The sequence below is a fragment of the Conger conger genome, chromosome 11, assembly GCF_963514075.1.
Source record: "Conger conger chromosome 11, fConCon1.1, whole genome shotgun sequence".
Lineage (NCBI taxonomy): Eukaryota > Metazoa > Chordata > Actinopteri > Anguilliformes > Congridae > Conger > Conger conger.
Window position 1 is genome coordinate 36,568,368 of NC_083770.1, and position 19,789 is coordinate 36,588,156.

Sequence of the window (19,789 nt, forward strand, 5' to 3'; positions counted from 1 at the left end):
TAACATCAATAGTGACATCTATTTTCCCTCATCTCAAATGTCAGTTATCCCCAGTTGTAAAACCTGGCTGCCAACTCCCTGTGATTAGAATCTAGTTTCTGCTTTGTAACTCCCTGAACTTCACTTTGACTTGGCATGAGAAAGTGAAATCCGAAAAGGGTCTTTTTAAACCAACATTCACACCTATGTGCCCCAATAATGTGCCGTTTCCTTGTCATCAAACAGAATAAACAGAAAATCTGACAAGGGGCCTGAAACTGAAAACAGAGTAATGAATGGTCCTTCATGACCCGTGACCACCACTGCGTCTGACGGTCATGAAAATGTCCGTCCTGAATTGTTATTTGTCAAACATATTCCATTAGGTCTTTTGTAATGCAGCGGTTTTCTCTTCTGATTGTGTTTCTCCTGATATAGATGGGTTGGATATCCAAACAAATTGAGGGGTCATTCTATGGACGACACATTAATCCCGAGTGTGGTTTCAGGTTGAAATGGAGAGCAAATTCAGAGTTGACAAAGAGCCGGGGTAAAATTAATAGGTTTCAAAATGGAAACTCCTGGTAATCCTCATCTGTGAGCAATAGTGGCTGGTAAAATAACATGGCATCCATGTTTTCTATTTTGATGTTGAGTGAACCCTTTCATTTCCTGTTCCACTTAAGCATAGCCAATGAGTGCATTATGGGACAAACAGGCTTTGCATGAATGCAATGTTTGTTTCAATTGCTTTTTTGTTTTTGCAAGTTATTCCATATCATTTTCCCAACCATTAAGTCGGGGACACAATTAATGTAATCTGGAAGACAATCGAAACCAAATGTTTTCCACGATTCTAAAGAGCTGTTCTCCCCATTTGTGTTCAAGAACCCTTGTTTTCTTTATTTAGTTTTTCTTATAAGCTTTCATTGCTTATTAGCTTAAAGGTCAATTTTGCACCACATGTGCATTTTACTGTGGGCTGTGCAAGGTATTTGCTTAATTAGCCTAATTAGCTTTAGATTACTAACCATGTCACCAACCAGAAAAAAACAATAGTGTTAGCATTCCTATATTAATGATGAATGTTTAAAGAGTATTGTACGTACTGTAGTGGCAGCTTACAGATATTCAATTGGTGTCAAAATGTGTTCTTCATCTAGCTGCCTCTTTTATTATTATTTTATTTAATTAGTATTTTTGGCGGTCATTTCCTGACTCCTTAACAGTATAATGGCCCTCTCTGTTCAAGCGTACTCCACCTGTGAGTGTGTCAGCGCTGCACTGTCATGTCCGTGACTCATCACAACTGCAGAAAGCTACTCCTGACATCCTGAAAAAGCAGTACTTTACCCTCTATTAGACCCAAACAATGAAATGGTTAGCCTTCCATTTATCATACTAAGCCTTCTCCATGAAATTCATTGCTCTCCATACAAAATTGAATTCTGTAATTATTCAGAATATTTCCAAGCCTCTTTGAATGAGAACAAAATTGCATGGATTGGGAAACTTATACTGAAGTTATTGAGTGGAAAACTGAAAGTATGACACTGTGTTCATAGTAATGAGTGTCATATCTATCTTCATTCGAGCATTTTTAGTTAACCTAAAGGAGAGGACAAATGTCTGCCCGTGTTGTCTGTGACAGCAAATTGCATTACTTTTACCCCCTTCGTCAGCATAATGGTGGGAGAGCTTATTAGGATCAGGATCTCGGTTTAATGGAAAACAGGCAAGCTCTCTCTCTCTCTCTCTCTCTCTCTCTCTCTCTCTCTCTCTCACACACACACACTCTCTCTCTCCCTCGTATACTGTTTATTTCCTTTTCTCTCTGCCTCCATCAGTCCTCCATCTCTTATTCTCTCTCTCTCAGTCTCTCTCTCTCCCTTTCCCTCCATGCAGAGAGAGGAAGTTGTGTGGTTCAAGGTTTCAGTTTTCACATACTCAAAAACCAGACTGTGGCCTTTTTTTTCCTTCTCTCCCCCGCTGAAATCTGGCTGTTGTTCTCCACAAGGGGGCGGGGGTGGGGGTGATGGGGGGGTTCAGTCCGTCGACTGCTCGCTCACAGTGAAGTTTGGGCCGAGGTGGAAAACAATTGTAAGCTCCATCCCTGCCTCCCTCCCCTGATGTGGATGACTGTTTTCAGAGCACAGAGCCAACGAGAACAGTGGCCCACTTGCATTAAAATGTGTTTTTACATGTGTATTTTAAATGCTGCGGAATGAAACACGACTAACAGGCGTTTGACATGCTACTTCAGTGCACTCTAGTGATGGAAGGCTTTGACTCCTGGTGTAGCCAAATCTGGCTCATGAACTTACGACCAGCTGTAGGCGTTTACTCGGCAATGAATTAATTTAATGTCTGATGTTAATCCACAGCTGTGAGAAGATTTGTCGGAGTTTCTTAGGCAATAGAGCATGTTTGATTCAGTGTGTGACTTGATCTAATGATTCACCGTGAATCTAGGAATGCTTCATTTGAGAAAATACATTAGGACTTAAATTTTAGCATCTGACGTTTTGTACAGGATAACCATTTATACGCAAAGACTCATTCTGTGGATTGTGAATTCCTCTCAGAAAGTAGAGATATACTGTATGTTAAGCTTGGTGTGTGAAATACGGTCGGCTTCCCATGTTTTCACTGAGCGCATGACGGTTAAGGACTGAACGTCGGCTGTTGGAATAACAGAAAATCCGTTCTGCGCTCAATGTGAGAGGCCCAAACTGAAGCCATTACAGAGAGACATGTGTTTTAAATGATCTGCAGCGGATTAGAGAGAGGAGCTGCTGCGTATGCCCCACAGACCTCTGATGTGGTCGGTCCCTGGACAGTCCGCACTGAAAGCCCTGCATCCGGCTTGATGTTACAGCTGCCCCATATTCTCCAAATCCACATCTGTAAACACGGGCCCTGAGAGAGTCCCGACGCCCCTCGACTAGATTCACAGCAGCCGCCAGAGTCGCCCGCGAGTTTCCCGCGAGCAGACGGCCCTGGCTGTAATTATGCAGGCCTTGCAGGAGGCCCCGTTAAACATGACAACACAAACGTGTTTACGTTTAGGAGGCCGACTTTCTGTCCTTTTAAGTGTGTGAGCTCGGCTTGTTGTGCTGAGTCATTCAATATGTTCTCTTCTGCTGTGTCAGCTTTCACACATTTCTTTTAACTCTGTGTGCGATCATGCTTGTTTGTTATTCTTTATTCTATTCACCTTTTCTGTGTTACACACAGTGTCTTTCCTCCCTCAGAGGGGAAGACTTGGGCCCTGTCCCACAAAGCAGGATTACTGAGTTAGTCAGATAACTACATAGAGTAATATCCAAAACAGCTCTTTTGGCTTCAGTCCATGTTCCAGATTTGGGTGGGGTCTGGGATTTAGTCTGTGCAGTTATCCAGCTAACTCAGTAGTCCTTCTTTGTGGAACAGGCCTCTGGTCACAAACCTTGTAGGACCTCTGTGCAGTCTCCACCTGGACAACGAGTCAGCACCAAAAGTCCTGACACAGGTCTGGCTTCTGGAAAAGTCCTTGCCTGTCCAGGATTAATGTTCCCAGGGATCCACAAGACAAAAATATCTGAAGTAGAGCTTGATGCGCCTTCCCCCCAACAGTGCTTTGGTGGTGACCCATATGTGCTTTGTTTTTTTAAAGTTGGATACATCTTACAGTCTGCTCTGCCAAGTCGCTGGTTGAAGCCCTTAAATTCTACTGCGACTCCTCCCTCGCGAATGTCATCCGATTCCCCAAACTGCTCCAGTGAGCTGCGGCTGACCTGTTCTCTCCTCCCTGCCTGCTGTTAAATGTAATCAACTTATTATTGTTTTCCTCTCCAGAGCGAATGCCTTTCGATTTGTTTGTACTGCGCATAAGCGCTTTGAAGGGCCAGAGTCCAAATTGCCCTGTGTGGGATAAATGAGATATATCTGCATTGTGCTTTATCGTGGAGCCATGTCACCCTCAGCAACCACCCCCCACACCCCAATACACAAACAGACACAGACCCATCAATTGGGCTTCCTGATGTCCAGCCAATGTGAATGATGTTGGTGCCCTTCCCTACCTCCCCTGCCCAGTCAACTGCCCCCTTGGTGGCCCCACTCCCTGGCCATAGGAAAGGCCTAGCCAACTACCCCCTGGTGGTCCCACTCCCTGGTCATAGGAAAGGCTCGGCCATTTTAAGTACTGATTCAGCAGGGCTGGAATGTTAATCACTGCTCCCTTAGGTACTCTGTCTATAAAACTCTGCTTGTCGCTAACAGCATTCTTTCCTCCAAAAAAAAAAAAAGAAAAGTTAAGGGAAACCAAAAACAGGAATTATCTGCAACTTTTCTTGGTTCCCATAAGTCTCTTGTTAATTTTCCAGTGAACTTTGACAACTGTCAAGGTGGGCAGAGTTTGTTAGGAGTCAGCTGAAATTCCCACTGTAGGTTTGAGACAATCATGTGGCAGTTCTGTTTGGCCAGTCAATGATCTACTGTTAACTCCACCCATTACCACTAATGGAAGCATTGACAGAAGCTGGGATATGGGTTTCAGTTTACCAACTGGTACTGTGTGTGTGCAGCTACAATGATGCATGCTGGCATCGTGTATCAGGCAATGCATTGTATCAATGTCCCTGTCCAAAAAGTGACCTCTGCAGATTGTTTCGATGCTTGAAGATCATCAGAAAAACGTGTGGTTTGCATTCCGATGGTGACAGAGCCACTGCAGGCATCCAGAAAATGTGCACATAATGGGAAACAATGGGCCTGAATGTTTTTTTTGTCAGTTTAGCTAAAATATTTGCAGGATGGTAACAAGGCCGAGTTATGCTGACGAAAGGCACCCTGACTTCAAAGATGGCTGATTACAGATGGCGCCAGTGTTTTCCAAGGAAAAGAAACCATAGGAAAATGATGTGTCATTCTCATTCATTCGAATTTCTTAAACATGGGTTGCATTAAGCCCATTAGTCTGTTAGGGAGACAGCCCCGTGTAGGTGTGTTTATTATTATATTATATTCACGAATGAGTCTGACAAATAAGTGAGAGATTAAATAATACTATAATCACCAGTTGTGCTTCACAGGATTTGAGATACCCCTATGCATTTCCATGTTACTCTAAATTACTTGTATTACTTTATTAAATGATAAAAATAAATAGTCATTACTGCTCTCAATGAAACACCATGCACAGGCCACTGTAGGTCTTCTGGACAACAACCACCAGAACGCAAAAAGGTCTTTCTCATTGTTGTCATAAAACTCCAAAAAAAGCTAGAAAAATTAATCAGCACGTTCTTTTATCTGCAGAAGGGGAGTCCGTTCACACAGCTAAAGTGCACCTCCAACACCCACGGAGGGCCAGTTTCTTTGAGCATTTATAACATTCATGATATATCACGTTTACATTACGTATTTGCAAATCATCACTTCTCCTGCTCTACTGATTCCCAAATACAGTTAGTAAGGTTTAGTTTATTGCTTCTGAGAAAGTTTTGGCTGACCACCAACTGACTAAGCCCGTCTATGTTACAATATAAGTTACCAATTATAATCATGGTGATTATTATTTATTGTATTAGTTTATATAATATTACTATTAGCTATACTGGTAAAAATATGCATGCAAAAATAATATTCCAGTATATGATTAATCCATAAATTTTAACTTCACCACTGGTTATGTGACAATACCACTGTGACTTTAATTTGGCGTTTTCTTTTCCTATGGCCCTGTGGATTAAACTGTGCCCTGTTTTCTTTGTGTGCGTTGTCATGCCAGTTCATGACTGTAGGTTTCTAATGAACCTTTTGGAACAAACCAGTCCACCGGTGCATTCATGGTTTGAGAGCCCCCCTGAGAGAACTAACTCACAATAGTGTTGGCTAGCATTACAGTGTACGTAGAATAAAAATATATCAAAGACCTTTAGATGTAGAATATGAAAAGCGTTTGTTCTGTGTGATCTCGATTGTTTCCTTCTGCATGAATAATGAAATTTTAATCACTGCCGCACTGCGCTACAGGGATATTCGCCCTTTAAAAGCTTTTTTGGAGGTATTTCCAACAGAGGGAAAGAAATAGTTTCCTGTCTCTCCAGATTAAAAGAATCCAGCCAGTCAAAAGTACAATATTGAATTTATGTTATGTGGTAAAGGCTTCATGCCAAGTGGTGCATGAATTCTTAACCACAGCAACCGTACGTCTGACTTTTACATTACACATGCACGCATACACTTTATATATGAGTGAAATATACTTTAGGTCAGGGGTGTACAATATCCTAAAAGGACTGAGATGGGTGCAAGTTTTTGTTTTAGCCCAAGTTCTAGCTACCTAGTTCTTTATGAAGCATAATTTAAGACACCCCATTTGAAGCAAAACATTTAAATATCTCTTTCTCTGGAGCTGGTCCATAGAAAAGTTCCATCTCAGCAAAGTCGTGGCATTATAAAAATAAAATACTTGCCTTACAGTATGTATGTAGTAGTTACTGGTTACTGTTGGCCACTTTTGTTATGACATCACCCACACTGTTTAAACTGCATATAACTTTCCAAATATCACATTTCTAAAAATATGGCTGTATAATCATCATTTGGCCTTTGGACACTATGAAAAAAATTATGTCTGTCGCTGTACAATTGATGCTTCTCATTCACCCATTCATACACACACTCACACACCAACAGCGATTGGCTGCCATGCAAGGCACCGACCAGCTCATCAGGAGCATTTAGGGGTTAGGTGTCTTGCTCAGGGACACTTCGACACAGCCCGGGCAGGGAATCGAACCGGCAACCCTCTGACTGCCAGACGTCTGCTCTTACTGCCTGAGCTATGTCTTACACCAAATGTAAGTAAGTCAGATAGCTTTGCCCCACATGGATGATTGTGTGGATTAGGTAGGGCCAGGTGTGGAACTTCTAAAGGAATTTTGGCAGGTGCCTCTTACCCAATGTTCTCAGGAGATTGTCACTTTTGTTTCATCCAGTGGGTTGTACTCCTATGAAGTAAAACCATTTGGTTACATTTTCAGAGGCTTATGAATAGTGTGGTTGAGGATTGGGAAGATTCCGCTGCTTATATGGATGATGTAGTGGTGTTCACTGACTCCTCGCACTAACCTGCGAGACACCTTGGAAGGTTGCACAACCACCTTGCCCTGCTTTTGTTGACTGGCAGCTTGGCGAATTGTGAGTTGGGCAAGGGGACTGTCACATACTTGGGTAGGGTGCACAGGCCTGGTCATGTCAAGTTTCAAGCCCTAACGACCAAAAAGCAGCTCATGATGTTCCTCGGAATGAATGGGTTCTATTGTGGGTTCTGTCAGATTGTCTTCAATGGTGGCTCCTTTCGCTGACCTTTTTGGGACGTAAGGTTCCTTTTATTTGGAGGTGTTTTCCAAGCTGCTAAAGCCTTGATATGTAATGCTAATAATTTTACAAGTGTGGTCTTACTGTATATGCATGTCACCAGATCATTTTATCATATACGAGCTGTGAATTGCTAAGAAATTTTAATGATTAAATGTTATATGAGTACCTATGCAAGTTATTCCATTGTATTACATTCCATTCTATTGAAATGTGCATCATAAATATGATTTCAATATGAATATACGTACATACTGTATATGTTGGTTAAATTTGATTGTCAAAATCACAACACACACACGCACACTCACGCGCACACACACACACCACTTACTCATAAAGTCACATCCTGTGTACAGCGTTTCCACAATGCACAAGCATTTACACAACGACAAGACCTTTTCATGAACAGCAACACCAAAAATAAAGTCTCGGCCCCGGTAACCCCACCTCCGTCCCACACCCCCCAGGACATTTCCACACAGTGGGGATCAAACGACAGCGGGCCGCTTTATGGAGCCCTGGCCCCAGATGAAGGAAGCGCTGTGGTCTATAACGAGCCCAGACTGCTGAATACGAGGACAGAAGATGGGGCCAGGAGATCCGCTGGAAAAAAAAATCTCTTCCCCCCCTCTCTCATTATGCATGCGGGATTCACGGCGGGAGGGGCCTCTGATCACACTGCACACCGGTTTTGGGCCTCATTACATCCCCCACAGTCTTCCCAGGAGGGGGGCGGCTTATTTTGGTGGAATAACCAGAGTCGGAGGTGGGTTAGGAGTCGTTCTCTGGAACAGTGGTTTGCCGAGACATTTAATAGAAACCAAACAAAGAACCGGAACAAGGTAACAGTCTTGTTTGCCATTCTGAATTGAGCATTACCATTCTTTATGGGAAGTACATTTGAAGAAAACATTTTTGTCTTCGCACATGTTTTCAAAGAAAAAGAGACCTCAAGTCTCAACAAAGTTCACCTCAAAGTTGTTGATGCATGAAAAGTCTTCGAGAAGCAAAACAAGACAGGCCAAGATTCTGCTCTCATTTATCCAACCAGTCATCACAACACTGACATGGATTTTATCCATACGTGGCTTGTGATTGAGCTTGCTCTAAGTAAATGGTTTCAACAGATGACTCACAGGAAAAAAATATCAATGCATGTGAAGCCTTAAACTGGATTTTCATGTTTCATGTTTTTTTCTGTGCCCCGCCAATGTAATAGTGAAAGTCAATATGCCTACAAAGCAGCAAGAGCAACAGAAATAATCCCTTTTTAAAATATTAAACATGTGTCTGTTTGTATGCATGTTAGTATACGTATGTATGTGCGTGTTTGCAATAGCAATTGAAATTTTAGAACTTGGTTATATTTATTCCATTGATTTTCAGATCGGGTAGAACGCACATCGATTCCACGGGGACGTGATACTGTGTGCTTCACACTGTGACCTGCCTTCCAGCAGAACTCCACGTTTCCATGCTCTCACCAGCTGGGAGCTGTGGCTGCCATTGCTTACTTTGTCATTTGACCTAAACCCCGTTAAGAAACCTTTATGCTCTCTCTCTCTCTCTCTCTTTCTCTCTCCGCCTCTGCCTCCCCCTCACTTTACCTTCCCCTACCTCTTGTTTTAGCTCTCTCTCTCTCTCTCTGTTATCAAGTCTGTAATCTAGGGGCATACTCTGAAACAAAGTTCAAGATACATTTTAAATGAGACCTTTCTTTTATAACATCAGCATAGAGGAAGAGAATGAGTACATTCAGCCATTATGACACCACGTGAAATAGCATGACTGGTTTCACAAAATTAAACCTCCATTGCAGTACAAAGCACTCCTTTTCATTGTAGTGGGTACAATGTATAATTTCAAATTCAGGTCAAGCACCCTTTCTATTTGGTAAATTCACAGAGCAGAGGTAATTCATGCCTTTTTAACAGGGACTGCTTCACTGTTTGACACATCAGCGCGAGCACACTGGAGTAGCTTGGAGTGTGAAGCCTGAGGTTCAGGGTTGACTGGAAAAGATGGAAAGAGATGGTTTTGCTTCAGCATTCCTATCTGGAATGGTTTATTTTAGTTGGAAACATAATTGTCTGTGGCCAGAGTTTGGAAGTACATTTCTCTTTTCCCATTGCCAGGAAACACATATTTGAGCGTTGTCGCCCCCTATGGGTGACCCACACTAATGCTGCTGCTTGAAAGACCAACTCCCATCAAAATTAAAGGCAGCATTTTGTAACCAGCCTTTGCTTCCATTTAGATCCAAGGGAGGCTCTCCCGTAGCCTTAGATAAACCCAGTCTAGAAAGCCAGCACTCTTTAAAGTTTATTCTGATAACAAATCCACATTAATGCCACTGGCTCAAATGTTATCTTTGAGTTATTTTACAGTCTCAGTGACTGGTGATGATTCAGAAACACCTCAAGCAAGTTGCTAGGCCTATACCCAAGTGGAATATGAATATGTTTGACTATACAAATGCTGTGTCAAATCTGTGTCAGTATTACATGATTGAATTCAATCATTTAATTTGTTCGGATCATACCTCACCAACCTATTACATGTTAACCCATTCATTCAACTGAACAAAGTGTGAATTTGCGGTACATTTTCTGAACACATTGTATTAAAAGTCATTACCAAAGAGTCCAAAACTGCTTATTATAGAAGCGAAAAGCACTGTGCTAACAATTCTCATTCTCATATGACACCATTTTGTGGGAAAACGGATAAGAACACAGATGCTTTCAAGGACTGTGGACAATGTTTACTGCGGGAAAAAAAACTTTGAATATTAGTTAGGGGTGTGAAATTGTAATGTTCATGTCATTTAGCAGTATATAACAATTTCTCTGTTGATCAGGCATTCGTTGTGAAAGGATTATTTGGGGTCAGGGTTACAGTCTGTTATTCAAATATATCCTTCTTTTTTTGCATGGCCCTAAAGCAGATTAAACAGAAGAAGCAAAACTCAGTTTTCATCAACCCCCCATTCCTGGGGTCACCTGGTTTAGTCCATTGCACCATGACCATTATCACTGATATACCTACAACAGTAAATATATGAAGTTTGCTTGATCGGTGTGCTTTGTACCAGAGATGTGGGCACCTCTGCTGTGCTGTTTGGCTTTAGCCGGTGTTGGGCGACCTGCTGAAAATCGCTCGGGGACAGCAGTCGAAGAGAAACCAATAATAGCCAGAGGGAAGCTACTGGTAAGCATGCAGGTAGCCATAGGGGCATAGGGGCTATTTAGATCTATTCTGAGGGGTCATGAGGTCCCTGACAAGAAGCAAAATGGTTACAGTTTCAACACTTATTTTATTGCCTATCCTTTCTTCCCGGGTGACCCCAGTACAGGACCTAACGCTTCACTATCATTACATTTCCTATGGCTGAATAAATGTTGTTCATTGACTATGTGTTGGCTTTGGTCCCAGGCTCCCAGTGTGGTGGGATGATCCATTAAGAAGATGCCAGAGCTCAGGGAGTTTCTGATGGAGCGCTGGGCACTGTAGTATCCCTTCACTTGGCAAAGCAACCCGTGTGGCGGTGCCAACACCTGCTCATCCCTGCCCGCTACTTTAGCGGGTTTAAAGTTTTTTATGGTGTCGTAAAACTGTGCGTGTGTGATATTTATGCACTTCTGTTCTCTCATATTTCCATACGACATTGTTTGCCTTGATTTTCCCGCTGAAGTCATAACCTTGAATACGACTCTGGGGAGGAGAAGAACCCTCGACTCATTTTCTACGACGAGAAAGATGAAGTTGTAAAGGCAAGTAACTCATTCCACAGAGACTCATTATTCACGCCTTATCAGTGCGGCTCCTTCACTGAACGGTGTGAAATAAATGACGTTTTACAGAATCAATATGTCATTTCTAAGTTCTGACAGTTGAGCATATTGTCGTATGGGCGTGGGAGTCATGCCTTAGGGTGCCTCTGTTTCACAGAGTGGTGTCAGCTCTTGAACATTTTTTTATTTTACCAAGGGATATTTTTCTGAAATGTTAACATTTTAAGTTAATATTTTTCTGAGTCTGTGATCCCAGAGTGCACATATAGCATAACCTGATATGCAATATCAATATAATGTCCTGTCCATTTTCTTTATTTTGCACATTTTCACAATTAATAGGAAATTCGGTCCATTTGAACAATAATGCATTTGCGGTGTACAAATATTTTTGTATGGAATTAAAAATAAAAGCTAGCACATTTAATATAAACCAGTGTTGATTTAGGAGTCTTATAAAAACTCACTTCAGGTGAGATTTCTTAGATAATTTCCTGAATATTCAATAACAGGCTTGGAAAAAATATAGTAATACAGCCGCTTATAATAATACAGTCACACTTTACTTGTGGTTGTGCACTAAACCTGCCCTCTAAGGAGAAAGGATTGCAAAAGGCTCCTCTCAGCCTCCATGGAGTTACCCTGTCTAGTTCAAGGGTTCAGGCAAAACAGTCAAATCCGGGAGCTTTCACACTTTTAACACCTACCACAGAGAGTTCAGTAAAGAAATAACGTTTTCCTTATGAAGACGAGCCAAAGAACCCTTTTCTCTGTTATATTAAAAAATATAAAAAACCTAACCAGTATAGCATAAAAATCTTCAATATTTGACTACTCCTGAAATCATCCTGCACTTAAGCCTGATTTATACTTGAGGAAAGTGTGGTGGGGTGTAGTATAACGAGGCTCCAGCATCTGTGTGTCTTCAGATGGTCCAGGTGAAAAAGATGAAAGGTTGAAGGTGTTGTGTGGTGTAGTATATAGAGGCTCCAGCATCTGTGTGCTTCAGACGGTGAGGGTGAGGAAGATGAAGGTGGAGGAGATTGAAGGTGTGGTGTGGTGTAGTATGAAGAGACTTCAGCATCTGTGTGTCTTCAGATGGTCCAGGTGAAAAAGATGAAAGGTTGAAGGTGTTGTGTGGTGTAGTATATAGAGGCTCCAGCATCTGTGCGCTTCAGACGGTGAGGGTGAGGAAGATGAAGGTGGATGAGATTGAAGGTGTTGTGTGGTGTAGTATACACGAGGCTCCAGCATCTGTGTGTCTTCAGATGGTCCAGGTGAAGAAGATGAAGGTGGATGAGGTTGAAGGTGTTGTGTGGTGTAGTATACACGAGGCTCCAGTGTCTGTGTGTCTTCAGACGGTCCAGGTGAAGAAGATGAAGGTGGATGAGGTTGAAGGTGTTGTGTGGTGTAGTATACAGGAGGCTCCAGCATCTGTGTGTCTTCAGACGGTCCAGGTGAAGAAGGTGAAGGTGGATGAGGTTGAAGGTGTTGTGTGGTGTAGTATACACTAGGTCCCAGCGTCTGTGTCTTCAGACGGTCCAGGTGAAGAAGATAAAAGGTTGAAGGTGTTGTGTGGTGTAGTATAGAGAGGCTTCAGCATCTGTATGTCTTCAGACAGTCAAGGTGAAGAAGATGAAGGCGGATGAGATAAGCGCTCTGCTGGACTCTCTGGGCTTCTACCGAAGGTCTCAGAAGGGAGAGGACATCCCGGAGGAATTCCAGCATTTTCCGCTGCATGCGCCGCGGGACGAGCTGTGAGCTCCCAGCGGCCCCACGGCCACTTCTGTCTCTGCACCGTCCAAATGACGTCGGGGACCCCAAGACGGAACCGCGTCCGGTCCCCGACTGAAGATAAGGGCTCCCTGCAGACTGCACGAAAGCTGGTCGCTGTGTGATTTTTAATAATGAATGGTCGCAATAAAAGTGTTTCATGTGACAATTGACACTTTTTCTCTCTGATTGGGATTTCTGTTAATCATCCATCTTGTCACATTATATATACACGTATAAACCTACACATAGGACAGGAACTGTATTATACATACATTAATGGTATTTATTCATTTGGCAATACAATCCTATCCAGAGTGATGTGCAATTTTAACACAGTATTAGATAATTAGTGTAAATATTGCAGGTGCAATAAAATGGATTCAAGTAAACGAAAATGACAGTAAATAACATGGCAAGATGACAAGCAGCCCTGAAATGAAATTGTCAAACAATAAAAAATAATTTGCAGTAGTGTCAAATATTAGATATTCAACTGGTACCTGGAGTGATTTATACAGATTACATTTTTACCAATAATACATTTCTAGGGCTGAATATCTTACTGGAGTAGATCAGTTTAACTACTATCTGGGAACCAATCTCAAAAAGTCCAGTTCTCTAACCATTGTGCAACACTGTGACCTATCATTGCCATAAGCCATAAGAAAATTACTATTATTATTGTGTCTAACTGTGATCTATAAGAACTATTCAATAGCCGACTGAGATTATCAGATACTGGGTTACAGCCAAAGGGGAGGTCCAGCTGTCACTGCATAGTATGACAGAGTGATAAACATTCATTTTTTTAAAACTACAGACCAAAATGTTTTCCTAGAAATGTCAATAATGCCATCCAACTGCATACCTGACTCTACCTTTAACACCCATTACAAATATTTATTCCGATTAAAAATACCAAGTAGTACCAGAGCGTTATCATGCTGTGTGCTTGTGCTGCTACTAATCCCTAGTCAGACAGCCCCCTCTGATTTAATCTGATTAGCGGCCATGTCAGTTAACTAATCCAGGCACGTGATAGACAGCCACACTTCTCTGAGGTCCAGGATGGGAATGCCAGACAGACCAAAATGCCAGTACATTTCACACCCATCCCTCAGAACCTGCGCCTGGGTTTGGCCTACGCTAGCGGCTCGGTGTTCGGAAACAACAGGACAGGGGACAGCCACGAGCGGAAGAATAACACAGGTAATTTAAATTCTTACAGCACCGAGACAACCTACCTGACTTTGTCATGCTCCCAAGAGATCCCTTTCTAGGCACTTATGAGGTTCCTCATGACTAGGTTTTATTAAAACATCCACTTTTCATCTTCAATAATTTTGTCAGAACTTTTGTGAAGTTTTAATCAGGCTAATTTGCATGCAAATGTGTCAGTGAAGTTCTTTTTTTAAAGGCTCGCTGAACTTTTCTTTTTTCTTTTTTTTTTAGCAAATGAAGTTGTGTCAAACCTGCCTCTTCAAATGCTCCTGTATTTCAATGCCTTCTTCTTCCCTTTCTGGTGGATTTCAGAAGTAGTCATGCTGGAGCTGAAGGTTGGTTCCCAGGTTTTCCAGTAAAAACAGCTTGTTATAGAGCACACCGTTATCACTGATTGATTTAGATTTTCCATTGACATTGACAGGCTTATGTTTCTTTTTTCCCTCAGTTTGATCTGTTGCCAAGATACTACCAGTGTCTTCTGGTGGCAGGGATGGTTCTGCTCACAATATTTGAGGGCCTCAGGCTTTACCTGGGCTATGTGGGAAACCTGAAGGAAAAGGTGAAAGAAACTTGAGAAAGTATCGTGAGATTAACTGCCTTGAGTTCAAAGCAACTTCCTTCAAGCCAGATGGAAAGAGTCTTGGTATCAAAAGATATCAAGTGACATCTCACTTCCTGGCTAAAAAAAAGAAAGAAAGAAAAAAAACAATAATCAGAGGATGGGTAGAATGCAGTCTCCCATTTATCATGAATGTACCGTTTACAGAAATAGTCCTGCCCTTTGGGATTTCCAGGCTACAGACTGTGCTAATATTCCCATGCTCGCTTCATCAGGTTCCAGAGCTGGCTGGGTTCTGGCTCACCACCTTCCTGTTCCAGCTGCCCATCCTGCTGTTCTTCCTGACGGACGAGGGCATCGTCATCCTGCCGCTGGAGCGGGCTGTCCACTCCATTTACCTCCTCTTCGTCCTCTCCCAGCTGCTGACAGCCTTCCTGGCCCTGAGGACCATGAGCCGCAAACTCACACTGCAGTTCCACCTCGACCAGTTCGGCCAGGCAGAGAACCCCCCGTTCATGACCCCCATCTTTGGCCCATCGTACAGGAGGAGCGTGCTGCCAGTGACCCCAGTCAAAGATGTCCAGCTCTAACGCTATATTAGTTAAACCTAACAACCTTTCTCAAGCAAAGAAAAATACTTTGACAGCTACCTCTCTACAGAAGGTAAATCAATCAATCCAATTTCATGCAGCACATTTTAAATAATTTATCCGTATACCTTGACCTACAACCCAAAGAAAGCAACCGGCTCAGGGTGTGTGTTCACAGGAAGATGGTATGGTCAATTATCAGTTCATCTGATCAATTTAGGACAGGTTGTCTGAGCCATTTAGAGGTGGCAATCCTGGGGTAAACCACAAACCATGGGGAGTAGACATTCACTCTTACCGTATACTGTGGACTACTAATTTGGTCCCAGAACCTGGACACGGATCGTCATTGATGCAAAGCACCATGAGTGCCAATAGTTCCCCCTTGTGGAGAATCTTCAATCTGCTGAACATGAGTGTGTGTTGCAAGCAAAGTCCATGACAACTGAACAAGACTACAGATACTGGTATCATGTAGGTTTGACATTTTGGCTATACCATTTGGAAGCAATACAACATTATTTGTTTTACCTACTGTGCTGCAAGCCTTAAGGGTTTCAGGAATTCCGATGAGCATATTTCTATGCGAGGATATATAGTTCAATACGAACATTTCATAACAGCAAAGTGTTACTAACTTGAAAAAATGTCTCACACCACGCTCAACACTCAATCAAAACACTACAGGTTAGACCTGAAGCATCACAAGCATCTTGGGTCTTTTTTTCTATAAATTAAGTCTTAAGGCCTAGTGTACATTGTGGTGTGAAAGATTATCATATCGCTCAGCTGCAGGCATATGCATCATTTTGTTTGTTAAAGCAAGTCAAAACTGGACTTGAAGCAGATTGTAACTTTACCCATTAGTTTATTAAGCGTCACTCTGCAATCACCTCTGTACAAATCATGCGTGCCATAATTGCATTTATTTCCAGATTGGTGATCTGTAAACTCATGTAATGCTGGCTGTGGAATCATTAAACTGAAGTTTCCTGTTTGCTGAACCATGTTTCCAATATTGTATTAGCCCAGCTTGTTTTGCTGAACTTTTATAGGCAGATCTGATGGTAAAAGGCATTTCCCCAAATGAACACGTAGTAATCAATACAGGTTTAATCCCTTACATGGTATGGGTGACAAACAGGCATTTTGACAGTTGAGAAGTGCCTTAATACAATTCAATACAGTATTCATACAGCTAACATTTAATAACGAAAGCATAACTGAACATAGACTCAATTACACTTTATTTAAAAAATAATTTAATCCAAAGAAGGCGGATGGGCATTGTTTTCCGTTGATTTGAGCGGTGGTGGTGTCGGTGACAAGATATTCAGAAAGACATTTAGTCCCGCGTCCCTCTTGATGGACCAGGTTGATGTGGCGGAGCACCAAAACTTTCGTCCGGAAAAACAAAGACGCCAAAGGGACGGTCAGTCGCATCATCGCATTACTCGTCGGCGTCTTCCGTGTTCTCGTATCGATGTTTGATGTGCTTCCAGAGTTTCTATGGAAAAGGAAAGTAAGTTTCGTCAAATACAAAGCTTGGTAGATAACGTAACGTTATGTGACGCAACTCTGCTAGCTGGTTGGGCGTCTATTCAGTTTTCAAAACTAGGTGGCTTAGGGTGACCATAAAATAAAGCTAGCCTAGCGTTAGTTAGCGCAACGCAGACAAACGTTAATGTTACCCAACAGTAGTTCCAAGTTAGTCGTTCAAGTCAGCTAGGCTTGACTTAGCCAACATGTTTTGCGTTGTGCTGCCAACATTAGCTATCGCTAGCTACCTTACTAGCTAACCGCTTACCAGTGCAAGTTCAAGTAAATCGAAATTTACCCATTTACGTCAGCAATTATCTGTTGTCCACTTTTCTAATTAAAAAAACTTGCTTATCAAGCTAACGTTGACGGAGAGCTCAGCGCTAGCCATCGGTCCTGGAGCTAAGGTTACGACACTTTATGGAAGGTCGTGTCCCCGAAGCTTAACATCAACCGGAAAAATGTCTCACCCCACGATTAATTTCTTCGAATATCGCGTCTCCACCTTGATCGAACATTCTCTCGAAGAAAACTGCTCCCACCATTATGGTAATGGCAAAGGTAGAGGTTCTCCTGAAGAGCAAATTGTAGACAGCGCCTGTTATCGCCATTTTTGTTGCCGCAGATCGGAAGCGCTATGCTGGGGAAAAACTAAAGCGCCGCCTGTGATGCCAACACGTGATCTCGTGCAATCAGCCGATTTGCTCCCAAATCACCCTTGACCAGAGAGACTAGGCGGACATCCCTTATAACAACACGTGGCCAATGACGCGTAGGTCAAAACAATTAGATATGACGTCAAATACATAGCGACATTTCTATTTGAGGTATTTGCGTTTCTTTGCTTTAGGCTTACCTTCTCGTCGTTTAAATGTGGTTTTGATGGAAATAAATGGTTGCATTAATATGTACTATTTACTTATCCATACACCAGTGCCTTTTTATTGCGTAATTACTTTTGGATTGTTATGAAAATGCTTTAGCTATGGTTTTATAAGGCGGTTGGTATGAATATAAATCAATTATTGTAGGCCCACGGTGCTAGGCTGACATTAACTTACGGTTATTGCTTTAGTGGTGTTGCACTCACTGTTCTGTGAGTTTGACGAATTAATGTATACAGAATGCAATTTAATGCTTGTTCTGCAGTGTAATGTATTGTGCATAGCTGGAACAGTACTCATATATACATACATTCTTCAATACACAATAGAAGATCAATGCTTCTTCATGTTTTATACCTACAGTTACACAAAAATGCGAAATACACGCTGTCTATCTGAAACGACTGCTTATGAGGGTTTTCAAATGTGGATCCTCAATATATAAACATTTTAATTGTTTTCAACCTTAGGTCTGCAACCACACAAAATGCACTGTTTTCATATCTGTACATTACCAAACCATCAGAAATTTGCTACCAAATATACATACGCATGAATGCTGTTGCACATTCTTTGAAGAAAGATACACATTCCCTTTCACCTGTGTTTTGGCACACATAGCCTAAGTGGTGTTAAACTGCAGAAATGCCAATTTCATCCTTTTTATGCTAGGCATTTAGCAAGCACTTATGTAGGCTATGTTAATTAGCCTGGTCCATTATACAGGCAGCAGCATATGTACTGAAGTATTTATGGTTATATACCTCCTTGTTCAAAGGTACAAAGAGAGTGCCCCACTTTGGATTACCAAACCAGTCCCAAGGCATTATGCTACTCTGCTACACTTCAGTACAGATTGTTCCAATACCAGACAAACTATCTGATATGCTATTAACAAAGGGAAAACTGAATAATGTGTTTCATTACTTTAAATTGTTCATTACTTGCTTTAAAAAGCTTTATTATATTTATTGGTAATTTATGTCCTGTGATTATAGAACCTCTTAACCAGGACTGCTTCGAGAGTGCCATGCATTGCATATAAATGACAGTACCAAAGGGGGAAAGGTGCCATTGAAATATTAATTTGGAGACATGAAATGGAACAACTAGCTAATGATATTTATATAATTGCGGAGAGCTCTCACACCTAGGCTACTTATCACAGCTGTATGGGTTCAAATCAATGTATTTAAGCTGTCTGTTTGCCATGAAATTTGACATTGTTATGTGGCTTTGAACCCTCCCAGTCTGCACTACATGCCTCTTGGGGTTGTTGACTTTGAACTGGTTAATCCATACTCTGATCAACTAGACCATGACCACTTGGAATCTCCCCTCTCCCAGAACGATCTTCTTCACTATGTGGACATGTCTGAGTTCAACGCATGTCACCACCCATGTTTAATCAACAGCTGCACTGTGAGCAGAGCATACATTCTCACCTAAGTGTTACTTAATTTAGCTCAGGTAGTGTGACAGTAATCCTAAATGCAGATGTACTCTGCAGGGTTTTTTTTTTTCTTTCTTGTTTTATTTGATGTGAGTGCAATGGCAAGCTACTGAATAAAGCCCCTGCTGAAAAGGGTTTAGCACAGGTAAGTCTCATTATCGTCTTGTCACAGTGAATGATGACTGCAAATAGAATTACCATAATTATAATGTTGTGGAAGTGCGGAGTCAAGCCACTCCGTTAAGGTGCATTAGGCTCACACTGCAGATTTCCTCTCTAATGATGGAGAAAGTTGGAAACTGCATATAGACGATTAGTAATCCTGGTCTCCACAGGGCGGTGCTCAAAGACCATGGTGTTGCTCATTGCAGACATCCAGAATGCATCAAGGCTTTAATCCCCAGCCACGAAAGTAATCGGCAAGAGCTTCACACACTGCATGAATTTGTCATTCATAGTGTCGAGAAGCTGTTTGTCTTTTGTCCCAGCTTTCAGTCGAGAGTTATTGCTGTTTTCTAAGCATATCCAATAGCCAGCTGAAGAATCAATTTCAATTGAGAAGATGGAATATGATTGAAAACGATTATTTTATGGAAGCAGGGGTAAACATGACATTAATG

The 19,789-nt window shown here is 41.9% G+C and overlaps 3 protein-coding genes across 3 annotated transcripts; 2 read left to right on the plus strand and 1 right to left on the minus strand.

Moving 5' to 3' along the window:
* The first annotated feature begins 10,446 nt into the window (after positions 1-10,446).
* selenoe (selenoprotein e) lies at positions 10,447-12,905 on the plus strand. Its single transcript, XM_061259311.1, has 4 exons — positions 10,447-10,560; positions 10,786-10,862; positions 11,045-11,127; positions 12,766-12,905. The coding sequence occupies exons 1-4, from the start codon at positions 10,447-10,449 to the stop codon at positions 12,903-12,905; spliced, it is 414 nt and encodes a 137-aa protein (XP_061115295.1).
* Positions 12,906-14,011: 1,106 nt separating this feature from the next.
* On the plus strand, positions 14,012-15,293 carry zgc:112294 (transmembrane protein 17A). The gene is made up of 4 exons (XM_061259445.1): positions 14,012-14,129; positions 14,373-14,476; positions 14,590-14,703; positions 14,979-15,293. The coding sequence occupies exons 1-4, from the start codon at positions 14,012-14,014 to the stop codon at positions 15,291-15,293; spliced, it is 651 nt and encodes a 216-aa protein (XP_061115429.1).
* A 1,098-nt stretch (positions 15,294-16,391) lies between these two features.
* Positions 16,392-17,565, minus strand: LOC133140940 (cytochrome b-c1 complex subunit 9). The gene is made up of 2 exons (XM_061261257.1): positions 17,303-17,565; positions 16,392-16,800 (listed from the first exon to the last, which is right to left on the minus strand). Exons 1-2 carry the CDS (start codon positions 17,441-17,443, stop codon positions 16,744-16,746), a joined length of 198 nt encoding a protein of 65 aa, XP_061117241.1. The 5' UTR covers positions 17,444-17,565; the 3' UTR covers positions 16,392-16,743.
* Between the last annotated feature and the right edge of the window lie 2,224 nt (positions 17,566-19,789).

Coding starts and splice junctions, on each gene's coding strand:
- LOC133140940 (XM_061261257.1), bottom strand. CDS start 17,443: ATGGCGATAACAGGCGCTGTCTACAATTTGCTCTTCAGGAGAACCTCT. Junction 16,801..17,302: donor TCGAAGAAATTAATCGTGGG/GTGAGACATTTT, acceptor CCTTTTCCATAG/AAACTCTGGAAGCACATCAA.
- zgc:112294 (XM_061259445.1), top strand. CDS start 14,012: ATGCCAGTACATTTCACACCCATCCCTCAGAACCTGCGCCTGGGTTTG. Junction 14,130..14,372: donor CGAGCGGAAGAATAACACAG/GTAATTTAAATT, acceptor TTTTTTTTTTAG/CAAATGAAGTTGTGTCAAAC. Junction 14,704..14,978: donor TGGGAAACCTGAAGGAAAAG/GTGAAAGAAACT, acceptor TCGCTTCATCAG/GTTCCAGAGCTGGCTGGGTT.